We start from the raw sequence: 17852 nt of genomic DNA on the forward strand, positions 1-17852 counted from the left end.
TTTCTTGGAAAAGTAGCCACAAGGATGCATAGTGCTCTGTAGGACATTGAGACAGAAGGGTGCCAACTCCAGTCTTATGCCCTGTACACACGGCCGGACATTCTGACCACAAAATCCGTCAGATTTTTTCAGACGAATTTTGGCCGAAACTTGTGTTGCATACACGCGGTCACACAAAGTTGGCGGAATTTCCAATCGTTCTGAACGAGGTGATATAAAACACATACGACGGGACTATAAACGGGCCAGTAGCCAATAGCTTTCATCTCTTAGTTTATTCTGAGCATGCATGGCACTTTGTCCGTCTGAATTGTCTACTCGGAATTTATGCGATCGGATTTTATTGTCGGAAAATTTGACATCCTGCTCTCAAACTTTGTGCATCTGAAAATCCGACGGAAAAAGTTAGATGGAGCCCATACACGGTCGGATTTTCTGACAACATGATCTGATCGGACATTTTCCGTCGGAAAATCTGACCGTGTGTACAGGGCATAAGAAGCATCAACCTCAAGGTAACGTAGGATCGGGATGTGTCAACAAAGGAGCAGAAATAAAGGCAGCCTTGAGACTCTCAAAGGCCTTAATGGACTCCAGAGACCAATTCCTGGAATACTGTTGGGGCGTTACAAAGGCTAAAAGGCATTAAGAGGTACTCAAAATATCCTGTTCTGGTATTAAATGCAGTTTTCCACTCATCACCCTCCTTAATCCTCACAAGATTGTATGTCCCTCTCAAATTAAGCTTTGTAAAAACCGTTGCTCCCTTGGAGTGGTCAAATAACTCCGTAATCAATGGAATCGGATAGGCATTCTTAACTGTGAAACAATTAAGACCCCTATAATCAATACAAGGTCTCAGTTCACCACTCTTCTTCACAAAGAAGAGACCAGCACCAGCAGGAGACGAGGATTTGCGGATGAAACCTCGAGAAAGTGTGTCTGCAACATACTCCTCCATGGTGTTATCCTGCAAGACTGACAAAGTGTAAACCCAGCCATGAAGGGGTATGGCAACAGGCTGAAGGTCAATTGTGCAATCATGCAACCGGTGTGGAGGCAAACTACCAGCTTGACCTTTGTCAAAGACATCGCTAAAATTGTGGTACTCCTCCGGCAGGGAGGAGAGTGAAGAGGTGCACAGGACCTTGGCTACCTTATGGAAGGACCAGGAGAGAACCTCAGCACGGAGCCATTCAAAATGGGGTTGTGCCTCTGTACCAAGGATAACAAATAACCAGCGGAAACTTTGGTGAGGAAATAGCTTGGAATTGGGTTATCTCATGGTGAAGAGCCCCTACGGCCATGGACAACGGAACAGTCTTATGAGTCACATGGGCAGGCTATAGAGTGCTCCCATCAAGAGACTCAATGGCAAATGGAGTGTCACACAGCTGCAGCAGAATCAAGTGCTTCAATACAAAGGCAGCATCAATGAACAGGCCTGCAGCCCCAGAGTCGATTAGAGCCTGTATCTCGACGGACTCCTCAACCCAAGAAAGGGTAACCGAAACCAGGGGCTTGTCCTTCTGGATAACTGGGGATGAAAAATTGGCACCTGTCCATGACAGGACCTCAAGGTTCAGGCGTTCCCTGGACGGCTAGGACAAGACTTCAAAAAATGACCTGCCTGGCTACAATAAAGGCACAATCTCTCCCTCCACCTAAGGGTTCTCTCATCCGCAGAGAGATGTGTGAAGCCCAAGTGCATGGGTTCATCTTCACAGACAAATAAACAGGAGGCTTCCGCAAGCGCTCCTTAAAAGGCAATCTTTCTCTGAGTCTAGAGTCTATGAGAATGGCAAACATGATCAACTTCTCCAGCTCAGTGGGTATATCTCGGGCTGCTATCTCATCCTTGATGGTATCCGAGAAAAAGCAGCCACGAGGGCCTCATTGTTCCAAGCAACCTCTGCTGCCAGAGTACGGAATTCAATCGGCAAAAGTTCTCATACTCTGTTTGACAGATATGAGACACGTGGCAGCAGAAGTGGAGCATGTGGGAACATCAAATACTCTTTTAAAAGCCGCAAATTCAGGGTAACTCAAGACAACAGGTTTTTGCATCTACCATAGAGGGTTTGCCCAGGCCAAGGCTCCCTCAGAAAGCAAAGATATTGCAAAACCTTCTTTGCTTCTGTCCATGGGAAACGCCTGGGCAGCCTTTAAGGAGGAACCCCACACAAAAAATGCCTGCACAACCCCCCCAAATCTATACCAGATTATTATGCAAGCATGTAGCCTGACAGGACAGGAAAGGGTAGGGAAGCATGTTTATGCCCCCCTTAAATTAAATGAGCCCACATGCCCTTAAACCCCCTATCAAAGTACCTTATCCCTTGTTGATGTGGACAGAGGGACAAAGGCCTCTTTCCCACAACCCTAGCACAGCGGTTGTGGGGGTCTGCAGCGGCACTTATCAGAATATGGAAGCCCTTTTTAAAAACAAGGGACCCCCCCAGATAACAGCCTTCCTCCAGATTCTAATATGCCGCTCAAATAATCCCCCCACCTTCAGACACACACAACTACAGGACCAAAAGAACCAAACTGGTGGAGACCTTTAAACGCAATAAAATATCCTTTATTTTTGTGTCGAAAAAGTGAAACTGCGAAATGTGAAAAATAAAAAGTAAATATATTGTATGACTTGTGCTGGTATTCATCATTGAAGTATATAGGCAGCCTTCATTTTTCACAGCCAAACATGGTTATGTCTGAAGAAAGGATGTAAAAATCATCACAGAGCTCCTCATACTTCTCATCCTGACACTCCCTTTGGTTTGGCCACCATTCAACCCAGGATCTGCTGCCGATGATGTAGGTATACCTAGGAGAATAGATGAGAAATGAACAACAGTTCAGTGAAGGCTTTCTGCCAATCAGGTCATAAGATATCTACAGGAGGTGTATCGAAATCCGCGTATCAAGTGGACTTACTGATTGCTCATTAAAAGTCCTTAGAGCCCATTCACATTTATGTGTTATGTTTACCACAATGTACGACAATATACTGTAGATTACATATATTAATGCAGAACCAGAGGCATAGCAAATCGGTAATGGGTAGGAGAGGGGTAATGGGTAAAGGATCAGCTGCAGGGAGACAAAAAGTATTACTAATCCTTTACCCTACCTGCCTTTTTTTGGGCACAGCTTGCAGAATTTAAACAGGAACTGCAATCTGCTCACATGATTTGTAATAAAAACATCTTTGCCATTCTGAAGCTTCTCTCCAACCACTTTGCATATTATTTTATATATTTATATATACTGTGATTCTGTACTTGCCAAATATGCTGCAGAAATCTCTCTCCACTGAGTCTGGCTGCAATCATTTTAACTGTGGGCAGCTGAAGCTTCCTGGATTTACACAGACACACAGAGGTACACCTTCAGCTCTGCAGCTCTCATTGGACCTCTTATGACTCACCCCCCTCCCTTCCTGGAAAACTCTCGTGAGAGAGAGAGATGTACATGATGTCATAAGCCTAGGCCTTTTTCCAGAGAAGAAACAGGAAGTGGGCTGTATAAGGTATTTACTGTCGGAGGGGCGTGGCCGACAGCTGAAGAAGAGGGACGTGTTCGAGAGGAGCTCCGCTAGCGCCTCTCGCAATCCAGGTCCATCCTCTCTCAGGATCCGATTTGGGAGCCCGCTGGACCACCCATCTCCTTTGCGGGACACCTCTCCTTCGGGCGGTGGTGGTATTTGGCCGGTCTCGGCATCATACACCGGCCCGCGGCCACGATCTACACCACAGGCCGGGTGCCGCCATTTTGCGGCCTACTCAGTCCCCGCGGCCGCCGGACGGCGGAATCCGGGCCGCCCTTCGGCCATCCCGGCATCACATAGCACCGCTCGACCCTCGGGGCCCCCCGCTGGAGGACGGGAGCCGAGCTAGAGGACACAGGAGCAGCAATCAGCTCAGAGGTTAGTGAGCTGTATTCCGGCAGCCATCTTGCTACACCCAGGATCTCCTGTCTGGCTCCCCTACAGCACCAGTACTACTGTCCCCAGGGGAAAGGACATATTACCCCGCCACAGCGGGGTCTGGGCTCCCCTGGAAGGTCCTCTACCTGCCCCACGGTCACCTCCACACTTTGGGTCTGAGGCCTTGGCCTAGCCGGCGGCCATCTTGGCCCACCCAAGCCCTTCAACTACACTCAAAGCCTTTCGTTCGCCCTTCTACCAACCTGATTTATGCCTTAAACATCTCTACTAGGTCGCATGCGCGGCTCTCCAAGATGGCAGATGTTTAATCCGTGAGTTCCGGTCCCGTCCCGCGATCCGCGGCCCCTGTAACGCTAACGCTAGCACAAGATTGATCCAGGGGCAAGCCTCCGACCCTCCTCATCCCTCCCAGGCACTTCATGGGAAAAATCGGGGATCAGCGATCGGCGTATCGTCCCCCGCAGCCCTCCTCCAATATGGATCGCTTTCTAACTAGGCCCTCATCCCTGGCCCCGATCACGCAGGGGGATCCGAAGGACTATGTCAGTGCGCTTATGGCGGAGGATTCCTCGCAGCGGTCACCCCGACAGCCCCCGCCTTCCCCCCCTCCGCAGGCCCTTACTCTGGAATTGATGGATCTCAAGCTCCAGGCCCTGGCGCAGCAAGTTACCAGGGACATTGTCCAGGAGATGGGGAGGATCTCCAGAGAACTTAGGGGGGAAATAGATGCCCTAGGGGAACGCACGGCGACCCTGGAAACGAAATTTGACGAGACTCTGCATTATGTGCAGGCCCTTGAAGAGGAAAACGCTACTCTTAAAAATTCCGTCTCCCAACTACAACTCCAACAGGAGGATCTCGAGAACAGAGAACGACGCCAAAACCTCAGGATCCGCGGTGTCTCAGAGAAGATAGCTGACAATAACATCAGGCCGTATCTTCTAGGCCTCTTCAACACTCTGGCCCCGGACATAGTGGACATAGACTGGCGCCTGGACAGGGCCCACAGGTCCCTGGCTCCTAAACCCCCTGCGGGGGCCAGGCCCCGGGATATAGTGGTGCGTTTCCACTTCTATGAAAGCAAGGAGGCCCTGACCAAGGCTACACGCAACAGTTCCAGCATCGAGTACAAGGGGGATAAGATTCAACTGTTTAGTGACCTTTCTCCCATCACATTGGCCAAGCGTCGCTCTCTTAGACCCATCACATCCCACCTTCAGGAGCTCAAGGTCCCTTATTATTGGGGCTTTCCCTTCCGTTTGAGTGTCACCATGGAAGGGGCCCAGCACACCCTGCGGGACCCCCAGGAGGGGGAGGCTTTCCTCAAGAAGCTGGGCCTTCCCCCACTCCCTGCAGAGTTTGACCAAGCTCCTCCGACTACCCCAAGACACAGCTCTCTTCCTCCCAGGATCTGGACCCCGGTGAGAGGAAGAGGATCAAGGGCCTACTCCACACCCCAACGCTCTCAACGCTCCAGACCCCCCACCTGAAGACCTGTCGGGGTCCCCTCGGGATTTGCCCACTTCATTATTTTTTTTTCTTTTTGTTGCCTCACACGGGGGGTTGCGACCTTCTTGACGGTCTCCCCCCCCCCCCCCCCGTGGAGTGAGGTATGCCTCTACAGTTGGCTTTCGGCCCTGCGCGGATCCACCGCTAGTTCAGAGATCCCAGTTGGGCTGTTTTTTCTACGGTTCTGTTTTATACTTCAGTTTATGTTTGCTTCCCTCGGCTACTGACTTTGTTACGGAGGACATGAGGAGCCCTTACTACGCCACCGACCTCTCTGGATCGTCGGGGCGGGACGTCACGGTCCCCCTTCCATGTTGGGAACTGCCATGCTCCCCACCAAGTCCTTGGACTGCGGCCAAGGACCCCTGAGGGGTTTGACTCTCTCAGGTTTTTTTTTGCTGTTTTTTCTTGTTTTTTTAGGCCGTCCTGGCCTTATGGTTGCTCCGCATCACTATGTTCAGTGGCCCCCTTTTTGGGCCTGCACGCGTACCCCCATTTTTGGGGACTGATATGTGTTTTCCTTTTTTCATATTATTGCTCTGATGTCTTCTTGGTGTTTTGGTTTTTATTTTTAATTTTAAATTTTTTATTCTTATTTTTTGTTTTTTATTTTTTTTCGTTTATTTTTCTGATTTTATTGCTTTTATTGGGGTTTTTCCTCTGATCCATTTGCCGATAACTGTTATGTGCATTTTATGTCTATATATGTCTTTGGGTGTTTCTTTCCATGTTGCAACTAACTCTATTGTAAGCAATATCTGTTTTAATTATAATGTGCTGATAGGCGGGTTGGGGCCCCTCCCTGGCCCCCTTTTGAGCCGTGTTGTGTCTGGGCCTCCGCCCTTTGACCTGCATGTTCACTGGCCTGACAGCCCCGGCGCGACATGGCTTTGAAACTGGTCTCCTATAACGTAAAGGGCCTGAATTCCGTCAGGAAGAGATGGCTGGCCTTGAGGGAGTTTAGGGCCTCCGGCGCGGATGTGATATTAGTCCAAGAGACGCACTTCCGGGCCGGAGGCTCCTTTAGATTCGCATCTAAACATTTTCCGGTGTCTTATGTGGCATCGGACCCCTCGGGGAAGGCTGGAGTAGCAATTTTAATAAAAAACTCATGTCCTTTCCAGGTTAGGTCCTCTCAAGTGGATCCTCATGGTCGTTATATTATTTTGCAGGGATCCTATCTCTCTAATCCTATGACGATCATGAACGTCTACGCCCCCAATTCAGGCCAGGTGAAATTTCTCACAGATGCCTTTGCACGTCTGCATAAGCTTTCTACTCCCTTTACAGTTCTAGGGAGAACTTTAATGCTGTGCTCTCTCCCGCCCGGGACAGACGATCTCTATTTAATCTCACTCCTCCCCCGGCCTCTCACACCCTGGCTACCTCCTTTAGGAAACTTATTCGTACACACCACTTGTTCGACGCTTGGCGGCTGAAACATCCCTCGGGTAGGCAATACTCATTTTACTCCCCTCCTCACAAGATGTTCTCTCGCTTGGATTATTTTTTTATTACGGCCCCCTTGATATCTCACACAGTGTCCTCTGACCTGGGTGCGATAACCTGGTCGGACCATGCCCCCTTGACTCTAGATTTATGCCTATCTGCTGCTTTCCCCAAGAAATGTCACTGGTGACTCAACGAGTCCCTGCTCAAGCACCCTGAAACCAATGCTAAACTCGAGGCGGCCCTGACCGAATATTTTCTCCTGAACAAGGGCTCCGTGCCAAGCCCATCCACCCTCTGGGAGGCCCACAAGGCCTTCTTCCGGGGGCAATGTATTGCTCTCGGTTCTCGAAGGAAAAAAGATGCAGCTCTCTTGAAAACTTCTTTGCTCCTAGAACTTCACAGAGCAGAAAGGGCTCTGTTGCGCTCCCCCACAGTGGATTGGCTGCGCACGGTCACGGGCCTGCGGAACCGTATTAAATCCCTAGACATGTTGGTTTCTAGACTTAACCCTAGGCCTTATCACGCCTTCCTGGACCACATCAAACTCCCTGACGGGTCCCCCACTTTCTGCCCCCAGACAATGACCCAGGTGTTTGGCGACTTCTATAACAAACTCTATAATTGCCTAACCCCCGCACAACATCCAACTTTTGATTTGGCTGCTTTTGAGGAGTTCATGTCGGGCCTGAAGCTCCCCCAGTTGTCAGATTCGGATCTGCATATACTAAACGCACCCGTTACAGAGGATAAGGTGGATAACACTGTTAAGGCTCTCCCCTCCCACAAAGCCCCAGGTCCGGATGGCCTCCCATACTCCTATTACAAACATTTCCTCCCCATCCTGTCGCCTCATCTAGTGACCCTGTATAACTCGCTGCTTCTAGGTAAGTCACCTCACCAACATTTCTTCACTCCTTCATCACGGTCATTCCTAAACAGGACAATAGACCCGACCCTACCAGACAACTACAGACCTATAGCCCTTTTAAATTCAGACTACAAACTATTTACAAAAATCCTTGCAAACCGTTTGTCCCAATTCCTGATGAAGCTCATAGACAGAGACCAGGTGGGCTTCGTTCCAACGAGGCATGCGGGTGACAACACCCGGCGAACTATAGACCTAATTGACATGCTGAACAGGGTTCGTCGCCCCGCCCTGATTCTCAGTCTGGACGCCCAAAAGGCGTTTGACCGGTTAAGCTGGCCCTACATGTTCGCGACCCTCACTAGATTTGGCTTGCGGGGACCCTTTCTCTCCGCGCTACAATCCCTATACTCCAACCCCTCTTCCCAAGTCCGATTAGTGTCCTTCACCTCCCACTCATTCCCTATGACAAACGGGACGAGACAGGGTTGCCCTCTCTCCCCGCTCCTCTTTATACTCTGCCTAGAGCCCCTGGCTGAGGCTATCAGATCTCACCCTGATATCAAGGGGGAGCCCATGCGGCAAAGGGAGTATAAATTATCTTTATTTGCGGATGACGTCCTCCTTACTCTAACCAGTCCCCACATTTCCCTCCCTTCCCTGCATGCCCTACTCACTCAATTTAGTTCCCTGTCGGGCTATAAGGTCAACATGGCAAAGACGGAGGCCCTCCCCCTCCATGTTCCCCCCGGAGGAACTCCTGCGTCTACAAAATTCATTCCCCTACCGATGGTGCACATCGTCCCTCAAATATCTTGGGGTTCAGCTAACGACTTCCTACTCCGCCCTTTACCCGACCAATTACATCCCTCTGTTTAAGTCTATCAACAGTATGTTATCTCGATGGACCTCCCTTCCCCTGTCCTGGATAGGCCGAATTAATGTGCTGAAAATGTCCATCATGCCAAAACTGTTATATTATTTTGAAACCTTGCCTGTCCCCATCCCGATGTCACAGATTAAGTTGCTTAAGCGCTGGTTCTTGAAATTTATTTGGAATGGCAGGGCCCATAGAGTGGCTGGTTCGGTGGTTTTTGCCCCCAAAGATTAGGGGGGCATGGGTGCACCGGACGTCTACAAATACTATCTGGCATCTCATTTGCGCCCGATAGTGTCTTGGTCTTGCCTGAGACCTCCGAATCGCTGGACGGAGATTGAGATGGGTTCCCTATATCCGACCCATCCTTGCTCCTTGGCGTGGTCGCCAGGGACAATGAGGGACCCCGGGCTTCTGGATCTATGCCTGGGTCCCATGTTGTTCACGCTTAGACTGTGGCGTTCCTGCTCTTCCAAATTTGCATTGTCATCACCCTGTCCCCCCCTCTCTAATGTGCTGTTTAATCCTTTAGTTCCTGACAGTCTATCGCATGTTCGTATGTTTCCCTGGGCTAAAGAGGGATTGTTCCAACTCCGCCACTTCGTTCACCCTGTCACGCATAAACTTAAGCCCTTTTCGGCCCTCCAAACCGACAGTCAACTCCCAAACCACATGCGGTATTCATACCTCCAGATAACTCACTACTTTTCAACTCTTTCCCCTTCTCTCTCCCTCTCCACACCGATGCCTTTTGAGCTGCTCTGCTCCCAGGGCCCCTACCAAGCAAAGCTTATCTCTAGTATTTACCATATACTCCAGCAGAGGTCCTCTCTCACTGCCCTATCCCACTCCTACATGGACAAATGGACGCAGCTCCTTAATCAACAAATCACTCTCCCGCAATGGTCCAGAATTTGGTCCTCCACCTCTAAAATTTCCAGATGTGTGGCACAGAGAGAGACAGCATATAAAGTCCTACTGTTCTGGTATAGGACCCCCGAGGTTATTCATCGGTATGACGCCTCTCTTTCTCCCATGTGCTGGAGGTGTGGGAGGACCAAGGGAACGCATTATCATATCTTTTGGCAATGCGCTCTAATTACTCCTTTCTGGTCCATGGTATCTCACATGCTCCAGCAAATTTTTGACACCCCCATTCCATTGGATCCTGTCCACCTTCTCCTAGGCCTTCCCTTCCCGGAGTTGGGGAAGGCAGCTAATAAATTAGCTTCCTATGTGCTGCTTGCTGCTAAAAGAGCTATCCCCTCTAATTGGTTGTCTACTCAGCCCCCAACCCAGACTCAGCTGATACAAACCGTCGGGGACATACGCAGGATGGAACATTTGACGGCTATAGTGGAGAATGGGATTGACCGGTTTGGCGTGATTTGGGCCCCCTGGGATGCCTCGATTTTTGGGCTCTCACAGGTGCCCTTGGTACCCCTAGCCACCCGGTCGGTGTCCGTCCCCTAGTGTTCCCTGACCTTCTCGCTCCCCGATGTTTTGTATCTTGTCGGTACTTCAAGTCTATTTCTGCTGGCCCAACGGCCATTTGAAGCTTACCCTACCTCCTGAGGATATTTATAGTGGTATGTAGCCCTCTTTTGTCAGATATTAGTCACGTTATTGAAGCACCTGCTCAAGACCCCAACCCTTGCATTACGACATATGTGTTGTCTCTCAGCCTTTTTATTTTAATAAGGTTTTACGTAATACTTTTCTGTTGTTTATTTCCTTTCTGCATTTTATTTTGTTTTGTTTTCTTTTAGTTATCTATTTTTTAAATCTAAAAGTAGTTAAATAGACCACTTTCCGCCTCCCGGCACCCATTGAAAATAGGGGACCCGGAGAAGTTTAGCTCATTGATGTACAGAATTTTGGAGTCTCCACCCACTCTACCTCCGCCCTCCCCCCGAGTTTGCAGAGACCTGTCAGGAAAGGAGGGCTGGAGGCTGGTGTGGTATGAGCAGTGGTGGTAGAGTTGAGGGCAGAATTGACAGATGGCAGGAGGGGAGGGGAATCCTACAGACAGCTGAAATTGAATTGGTTATTAAGGACGCGGCAGCTCTGCTCCTTAACAACCGATAATTGCCGGCATCATGTTCTTTATATTTTAACTGTTAAAGGAGAAATCCAGCTGACAGCTGAAAGAACATTTCAGCTGTCTGCTGAAGTCGGTAACACCCTACTTTTTTTAAAAAATATTCAGCTATTTCAGCTTTCAGCTGTACTAAATAAGGCTGTTGCTTACATAAATGGAATGGAGTGAGCTCCCTTCATTAGATTGCAAAAAAACTATTAACATATGGGTTGGGAGCTAATCTGGGTTGTGGATGGGTTTGTGAGAGGTCTCTACTTGACTTTATGATAAATAATATATAGCCTAGTTTGTTCACAGTGGCGAGTGATATAAAACACTGTATATCATAACAATTTAAAATATAGTCTATAAGCAATGTGGTTACTGTATCACAGAGATTGGTAATTTCCATGAGTTTAAAATGTAATCAATATTTCTGCCCATGACACCACCACCCTTCTCAAAAGCCTTGAAACAATTAAATGAACCCACATGGGGGACTAGGTTGTATAATGGGTGGCAGGGAATGAGGGAAATTACACAATTAAAGCAGTAAAGTAAAGAGATCCCGGGTCTAGTTGTAAAAAAAAAAATATATATATACAGTATATATTTGCTTTAAACTTTACAAAAATGTACTAAAACCTATAGAAATAGTGAAGCGCGTGAGCAATGTGCTGTAAGGCATGGTTGTTTGTGTTTTGGCTTTACTTACACTCTGTTAATGCTTCTCTTCTTGAATATTCAGTAGGGTAACAATTATTTACACACACATATATATATATATATATATATATATATATATATATGTATATATATATATAGTATCTCACAAAAGTGAGTACACCCCTCACATTTTTGTAAATATTTTATTCTATCTTTTCATGTGACAACACTGAAGAAATTACACTTTACACTACAATGTAAAGTAGTCAGTGTGCAGCTTGTATAACCGTGTAAATTTGCTGTCCCTTCAAAATAACTCAACACACAGCTTATAATGTCTAAACTGTTGGCAACAAAAGTGAGTACACCCCTAAGTGAAAATGTCCAAATTGGGCCCAATTAGCCAAATAGCCATTTTCCCTCCCGGAATGTCATGTGACTCCTTAGTGTTACAAGGTCTCAGGTGTGTTTAAATTTGGTGTTATCGCTTTCACTCTTTCATACTGGTCAAGAGGGTTAAGGCATTGCTGGAAAATAATGGTGATCACACAAAATATTGACACTTTGGGCCAGGGCCGAACAGGCCTACTGGGAGATTTTGGTAGGCTGCCTGCCCTGGGGCCACTTCACGGCTGCACTGCTCCTCTCTCCTGCTCCTGTGTATCATAGTACTGGCTGAGTTGGTGTTCGGCAGCCGCACTGTAACACGGTCCCACCCCCCTAGACCGACTCGTGTGATAGTAGAGAGAATCAGTGTTCTGCCTATCAGACGAGCCGGTCTAGGGGGGCGGGACATTGTTACAGTTCAGCCGAACACAGACTCAGCCAGCGCTATGATACAGAGGAGGAGATGCTGCCCTGTGTGCCTGGATAGGAGGATCGGCATATCGAGGAGATGAGCTTTCTATATTCCTCCATGCAGCCGCTGAATGCTTGCAGGAGGGAGAGGAGGAGAATCAAGCATTCAGCGGCTGCATGGAGGCATATAAAAAGCTCATCTCCTCTATATGCCCTGCTTCTCCTCTTATCCAATCCAACTTCTTTTACTGCCCCCCCAGATTTCTCTTTGTGCTCCCCCTCCCATGCTCTCCAGCCCCCCCCCACAGTTTTCTCAATCCCTGTTCTTTCTGCCCCCCCTCCAGCTCTCCCCATCCTTGTCTAGTCACCACCCCAGTGCTCTCCACCCCTGTTCTTTCTCCCCCCAGTGCTCTCCAGCTCTCCCCATTACTCTTCAGCCCCCATGCCAGTGCTCTTGGCCCCCACGCCAGTCCTCTCTACCCCCCCACAATGCTCTCCAGCCCCCCATGCTCCCCACCCCTGTTCTTTCTGCCCCCCGTCGCTCTCAAGCTCCACCCATTGCTCTCCAGCCCCCCCCCAGTGCTCTCTGCTGCCCTGTGCTCTCCACCCCTGTTCTTTTTGGCTCCCCCTCCAGTGCTCTCTCAAGCTCCCCCCCAGCACGCTCCACTCCCCATCCCTGTATTCTCCACTCCCCCTGAATTTTGCCCCCACCCATGTGCTCTCCAACCCTGCCAGTGCTCTCCATCCCCCAAAGTGCTCTCCAGTCCCCTGTGCTTTCCATCCCTGTTCTTTCTGCCTCCCACTGGTGCTCTCAAGCTTCTCCCATTGCTCTCCACTCCCCCCCGCTCTTTGTACCCCCCAGTGCTCTCCAGCCCTGTTTTTCTGCCCCCCAGTGCTCTTTGCCACCCCACACTCTTAGCCCCCCGGTGCTCTCAGCCTCCCGTGCTCTCCACTCCTGTTCTTTTTGGCCCACACCATTGCTCTCAGTGCTCTCACATATCCCCCAACCAGTGCTCTTCGCCACCCCACACTCTTAGCCCCCCCCAGTGCTCTCAGCCTCCCGTGCTCTTCACCTTTTTGGCCCCCACCATTGCTCTCAAGTTCCCCCCAGCACACTTGCAGAGTAAGTAGAGAAGTTTGATGATCCTCTTCTTGGGAGTGGAGGTGGGATGTATCCGGCACAGGACCGACCAGGGGTGAAGAAAGCAAGATGGAATGAGGAAGGTAGAGAAGGTAAAATAAAGAAGAAAGGGAAAAAACATTATATCTTGCAATATAAAAAAATGGTTCAACAGGACCCGAGGGAAGACTTGCTGCCCAAAACTTGGTGGGGGGAAATCAACTTGAAAGAAACCCAGAGAACTGGATGCTCTAGAACACATAAGGAACCATGAGGATTAAGCAGTTGCTAAGGTTTTAACATGGGAGGTTATGCGGTTGTTTTTTTTAGCCGCTTTCCTCCTCGACACAGTCTGGCATTCGTACTGAGAATCGAGCTTTGTTGGAGGTGAGGGCTCTGCAGAATCTTTGGCATGGAGGATATCCAGTGAGCGTAGCAAGGAGAGACCTTCCTCAATCTCCATTACCACTGTGGTTTTGCCCTTGTGCGTGCCCGTAAGCTTGACCGGATATCCCCAGTGATAAGGGATGTTATGATTGCGGAGTGCCTTGGTCACTGGCAATAGGGATTTGCGCTTCTGCATTGTGAACTGGGATAAGTCTGCAAACAGCTGAATATGAGCGAACTGTTCTGGTGGTTGCTGGGCTTTGCGGAATGCAATCATTAATTGTTCCTTGACTTGGTAGAAATGCGTGCGCATCAAGACATCCCTTGGGATATTATCTGGAAGGTGGGATGGTTTAGGTAGTCTATGGATGCGATCTACTTGCATTTCTGACTCAGGAACAGAGGGTAAAAATTGTTTCAATAGATCACGGGCATATTGCTGGAGTTGTGCTGGGAGAATGGTTTCAGGCACCCCCCTGATATTGATATTATTCCTCCGTGACCTATCTTCAAGGTCAGCGACCTTTTCCCTGAGCCAAGATAGTTCATCCGCGTGTTCGGCATGGGCATCAATCAAAGTGTTATGGGACGAGGCGAATTCTCCCATTTTCCCCTCAATATGTTCTACCCGACCTCCCAGATCTCTTATATCTGCTTTAAAGTTCTGCATACACTGCATCAGGTCAGCGTGCATAGAAATGCGAAGGGAGACCAACATGTCTTTGAGCGTCGTGTCAGAGACAGGCTGACCTGATGTGGGGAAAGCAGTGAAAGGGTCAATCAGCTCCCTCAGGGCTAGATGTTGCGCTCACCTGCGGGGTGTTGACTTCCAGGCGAGGCTTAGACTTTGCTGGGCTCCGGGGCAGAGGTGTTGTCAGGGACCTACCAGCGATAGACAGGCGCATCTGCGTGCGTGCTTCTTCATGAACTGAGCTTCAGCGTGTTCCCACTATTGGGCGCCGGCGAGTGCCGCGTGGGTGCACGCATGCGCGAGAGATGCGCAGGCACACGCGCGAGTGCGTGCGCTAGGTGCACGTGTGCGCGAGATAGCGCTGTTTGCTGCCACTGAGCGCCTAAAGGTTTTCCAAGTGCACTGGTTAGGCGCTGTTTCGTCTCAGCTCCTGTATGCCTGATTACCTGTACCTGATCATCTGCTATTGAACCAACCCGGCTTTGTCTGACCTCTCTACTCTCTCCAAACCCAACCCGGCCTGCCTGACCCTGCTACCACCTCTGCCTGTGATCCGTTGCTGACTTCTGCCTGTTTTACGGACGCTGTCTTTGCCTGCTGTTTCCACCTGTCTGATTGCTTACTGACCCGGACCGTCTGACTCTGCTTCAGCCTGCTGCCCTGTCCAGTGTTCTGCTGTGCCTTCGGCTCTTCTCATTGGCTCCTGTAACTGCTGTCTGAACTCATCAGCACTTCAGTCTGCTGCCAGCCCTGGTTCATCATCACCTGCCGTCCAGCCATCCCAGAGGAGTCTCTACTCCGTCACCAATACCAGCGGACACTTCTCCAGCAGGCACTCCTACCCACTGTGTTCTCGAGACCACTGTTCCCATTCCAGTAGCTCCTGAACCAGCGTTGTAAGAGAGGTCTCCTCCTACAAGTCGGGCTTCAACTCCTGGTACCTAACAGGTGTGGATGTCAGCGGCTGGCTCTGCGTCTGGCCTTGATTAGAACCTGAGCTGTGCACAGAGGAGCGCGGGCTGTACGAGGAGGCCGGCAAGATGTTTCCCACATCAGCATCATTTTGAAGAGGCCTGCAGTCCTTCGGCGGGTAGAAATCATCCAATTTCTTGGGATGTGTGTGATCCTTACATTTGCGGGCCATTCCGGAGGCTGCCGGGGACTTTTGGACACGACGTGGAGTAAATATGGCCGGCTGTGTCGCCCTCGTATTTGGCGGTTCCAGTGTTTAGAGCGGAGCTGTGTGGTCACACGTCCATGCAGTTCGCGCGGTAGCATCGCCCCATTCCCCCCAGCACTTTTCACTCCCCACCCCTGTGATCTCCACTCCCCCCTGATCTTTGCCCCCACCCATGTGCTCTCCAACCCTGCCAGTACTCTCTGCTCCCCGTTCTCTCCAGCTCCCATCCAGTGCTCTCCACTTTCCCAGAACCAAAATACAGGCTAACTGGGGCCAGAAAATGAGTGCAGGGGGCCAGGGACCACTTCATCTCACAACAAACAGATCCTCTGGAAGGAGCCCCGTCCCCATCCAAAACAAGAACACACCTTGTCTATTGTGGCCATCACGAATATCCTGCTGGCATGCAAGGTACCGTACCCAGCATCAACAGCACACCTTCCCACAGACAGGGACTGCAGACTGGGACATGGGGCACAGGAGAGGCTGATATGATGGGCACAGTGTGGCTGCATTCATGGGCACAGTGAGACTGCATTCGATGGGCAAAGTGAGGCTGCATTGATTGGGACAGTGAGGCTGTATTGATTGGGACAGTGAGGCTGCAATGATGGGGACAGTGAGGCTGCAATGATAGACACAGTGAGGCTGCAATGGTGGGCAAAGTGAGGCTGCAATGGTGGGCACAGTGGGGCCGCATTCATGGGCACAGTGAGGCCGCATTCACAGGCAGAGTAAAGCTGCATTTGATATTTGATGAGCACAGTGAGGCTGCACTGATGGGCACATTGAGGCTGCATTGATGGGCACAGTGAGGCTGCATTAAGCTCTTGTATCATGTCTGCATTCTCTGACCATCTCCTGTATCATGTCAGTAGTCTCTGAGGGAGTCTGAAGAGGAGTCAAGAGTGGGAGCACCGCCAGGATGGGGGTCATGGGAGAGGTCAGACATGTGTGGACAGTGGAAAGGAGACTATAGGTTAAAACCAGAGCCAACCAAGCTGGAGCCAACTGACTGAGCCCTGCACGGTACACCTGAGAGCAGGTCAGTGACAGCACCACCAGGCCAGTCTGAAGGGGGGTCACTGATGTAAGTGGGGGAGTGAATACGATAATGGCACTGATATAAAGGGTTTCCCTCTTATATCAGTAACCCCCCCCCCCCCCCACGTTCTGAGTTCTATATATATATAGCACTATGTGATTTCATATCTGTCTTATCTTCTTATCTATATATAATACACTCTTCAAATGTGCTTTAAAATGCATGGTTTTCCCTTTTATGAACAAGAAAATACTGACATTATGCTGTTGCGCCGGTATAATAATGCTTTGGGGCTGGTATGAAATTTTTTCCAGGGCTAGATTTTATTCCCAGTCTGGCCCTGCTTTGGGCTCAATTTGGACATTTTCACTTAGGGGTGTACTCACTTTTGTTAAGTTTATCTTGGTCTCAATAAACCACAGGACATTCCAGTAATCCATGTCCTTAGTCTGCTTGTCTTCAGCAAACTGTTAGTGGGCTTTCTTGTGCATCACGTTAGAAGAGGCTTCCTTCTGGGATTACAGCCATGCAGACCAATTTTATGCAGTGTGCAGTGTATGGTCTGAGCACTGACAGGGTGACCCCCACCCCTTCAACCTCAGCAGCAATGCTGCTGGCAGCACTCATACGTCTATTTCCCAAAGACAACCTCTGGATTCAACGCTAAAACTTCTTTGGTCGACCATGGTGAGGCCTGTTCCGAGTGGAACCCATCCTGTTGAACCACTGTATGGTCTTGGCCACTGTGCTGCAGCTCAGTTTCATGGTCTTGGCAATCTTCTTATAGCCTAGGCCATCTTTATGTAGAGCAGCAATTCTTTTTTTTAGATCCCCAGAGAGTTCTTTGCCATGAGGTGCCATGTTGAACTTCCAGTGACCAGTATGAAAGAGTGAAAGCGATAACACCAAATTTAACATACCTGCTCTCCATTCACACCTGAGACCTTGTAACACTAACAAGTCACATGACACCCGGGAAGGAAAATGGCTAATTGGGTCCAATTTGGACATTTTCATGTGTGTATATATATATATATATATATATATATATATATATATATATATTTTTTTTTTTTTTTTTTTTTATTTATTTTTTTTTTTTTTTTCTTTATAGCAAACAAATGTCATACTTGCCTGCTCTGAGTAATATTTTTGCACAGAGCAGCTCAGATCCTCCTCGTTTGGGGCCCCCCACTGGCACTCCTGGCTCCACCCCTTGCCGAGTGC

At 49.4% G+C, this 17852-nt stretch overlaps 1 protein-coding gene across 1 annotated transcript in view; it reads right to left on the reverse strand.

Annotated features, from left to right (window-relative positions):
* Positions 1-2578: 2578 nt before the first annotated feature.
* LOC143962293 (complement C3-like) overlaps positions 2579-17852 on the reverse strand; it is a 298490-nt gene continuing 283216 nt past the window's right edge. Inside the window, 1 exon segment of the mRNA XM_077471596.1 lies at positions 2579-2830. Within this exon segment, the coding sequence (XP_077327722.1) occupies positions 2689-2830 (142 nt within the window). The 3' untranslated portion in view covers positions 2579-2688.

Source organism: Lithobates pipiens, unplaced genomic scaffold, assembly GCF_037356315.1.
Source record: "Lithobates pipiens isolate NorthernLeopardFrog02 unplaced genomic scaffold, aLitPip1_a1.2 Scaffold_8, whole genome shotgun sequence".
Taxonomy (NCBI): domain Eukaryota; kingdom Metazoa; phylum Chordata; class Amphibia; order Anura; family Ranidae; genus Lithobates; species Lithobates pipiens.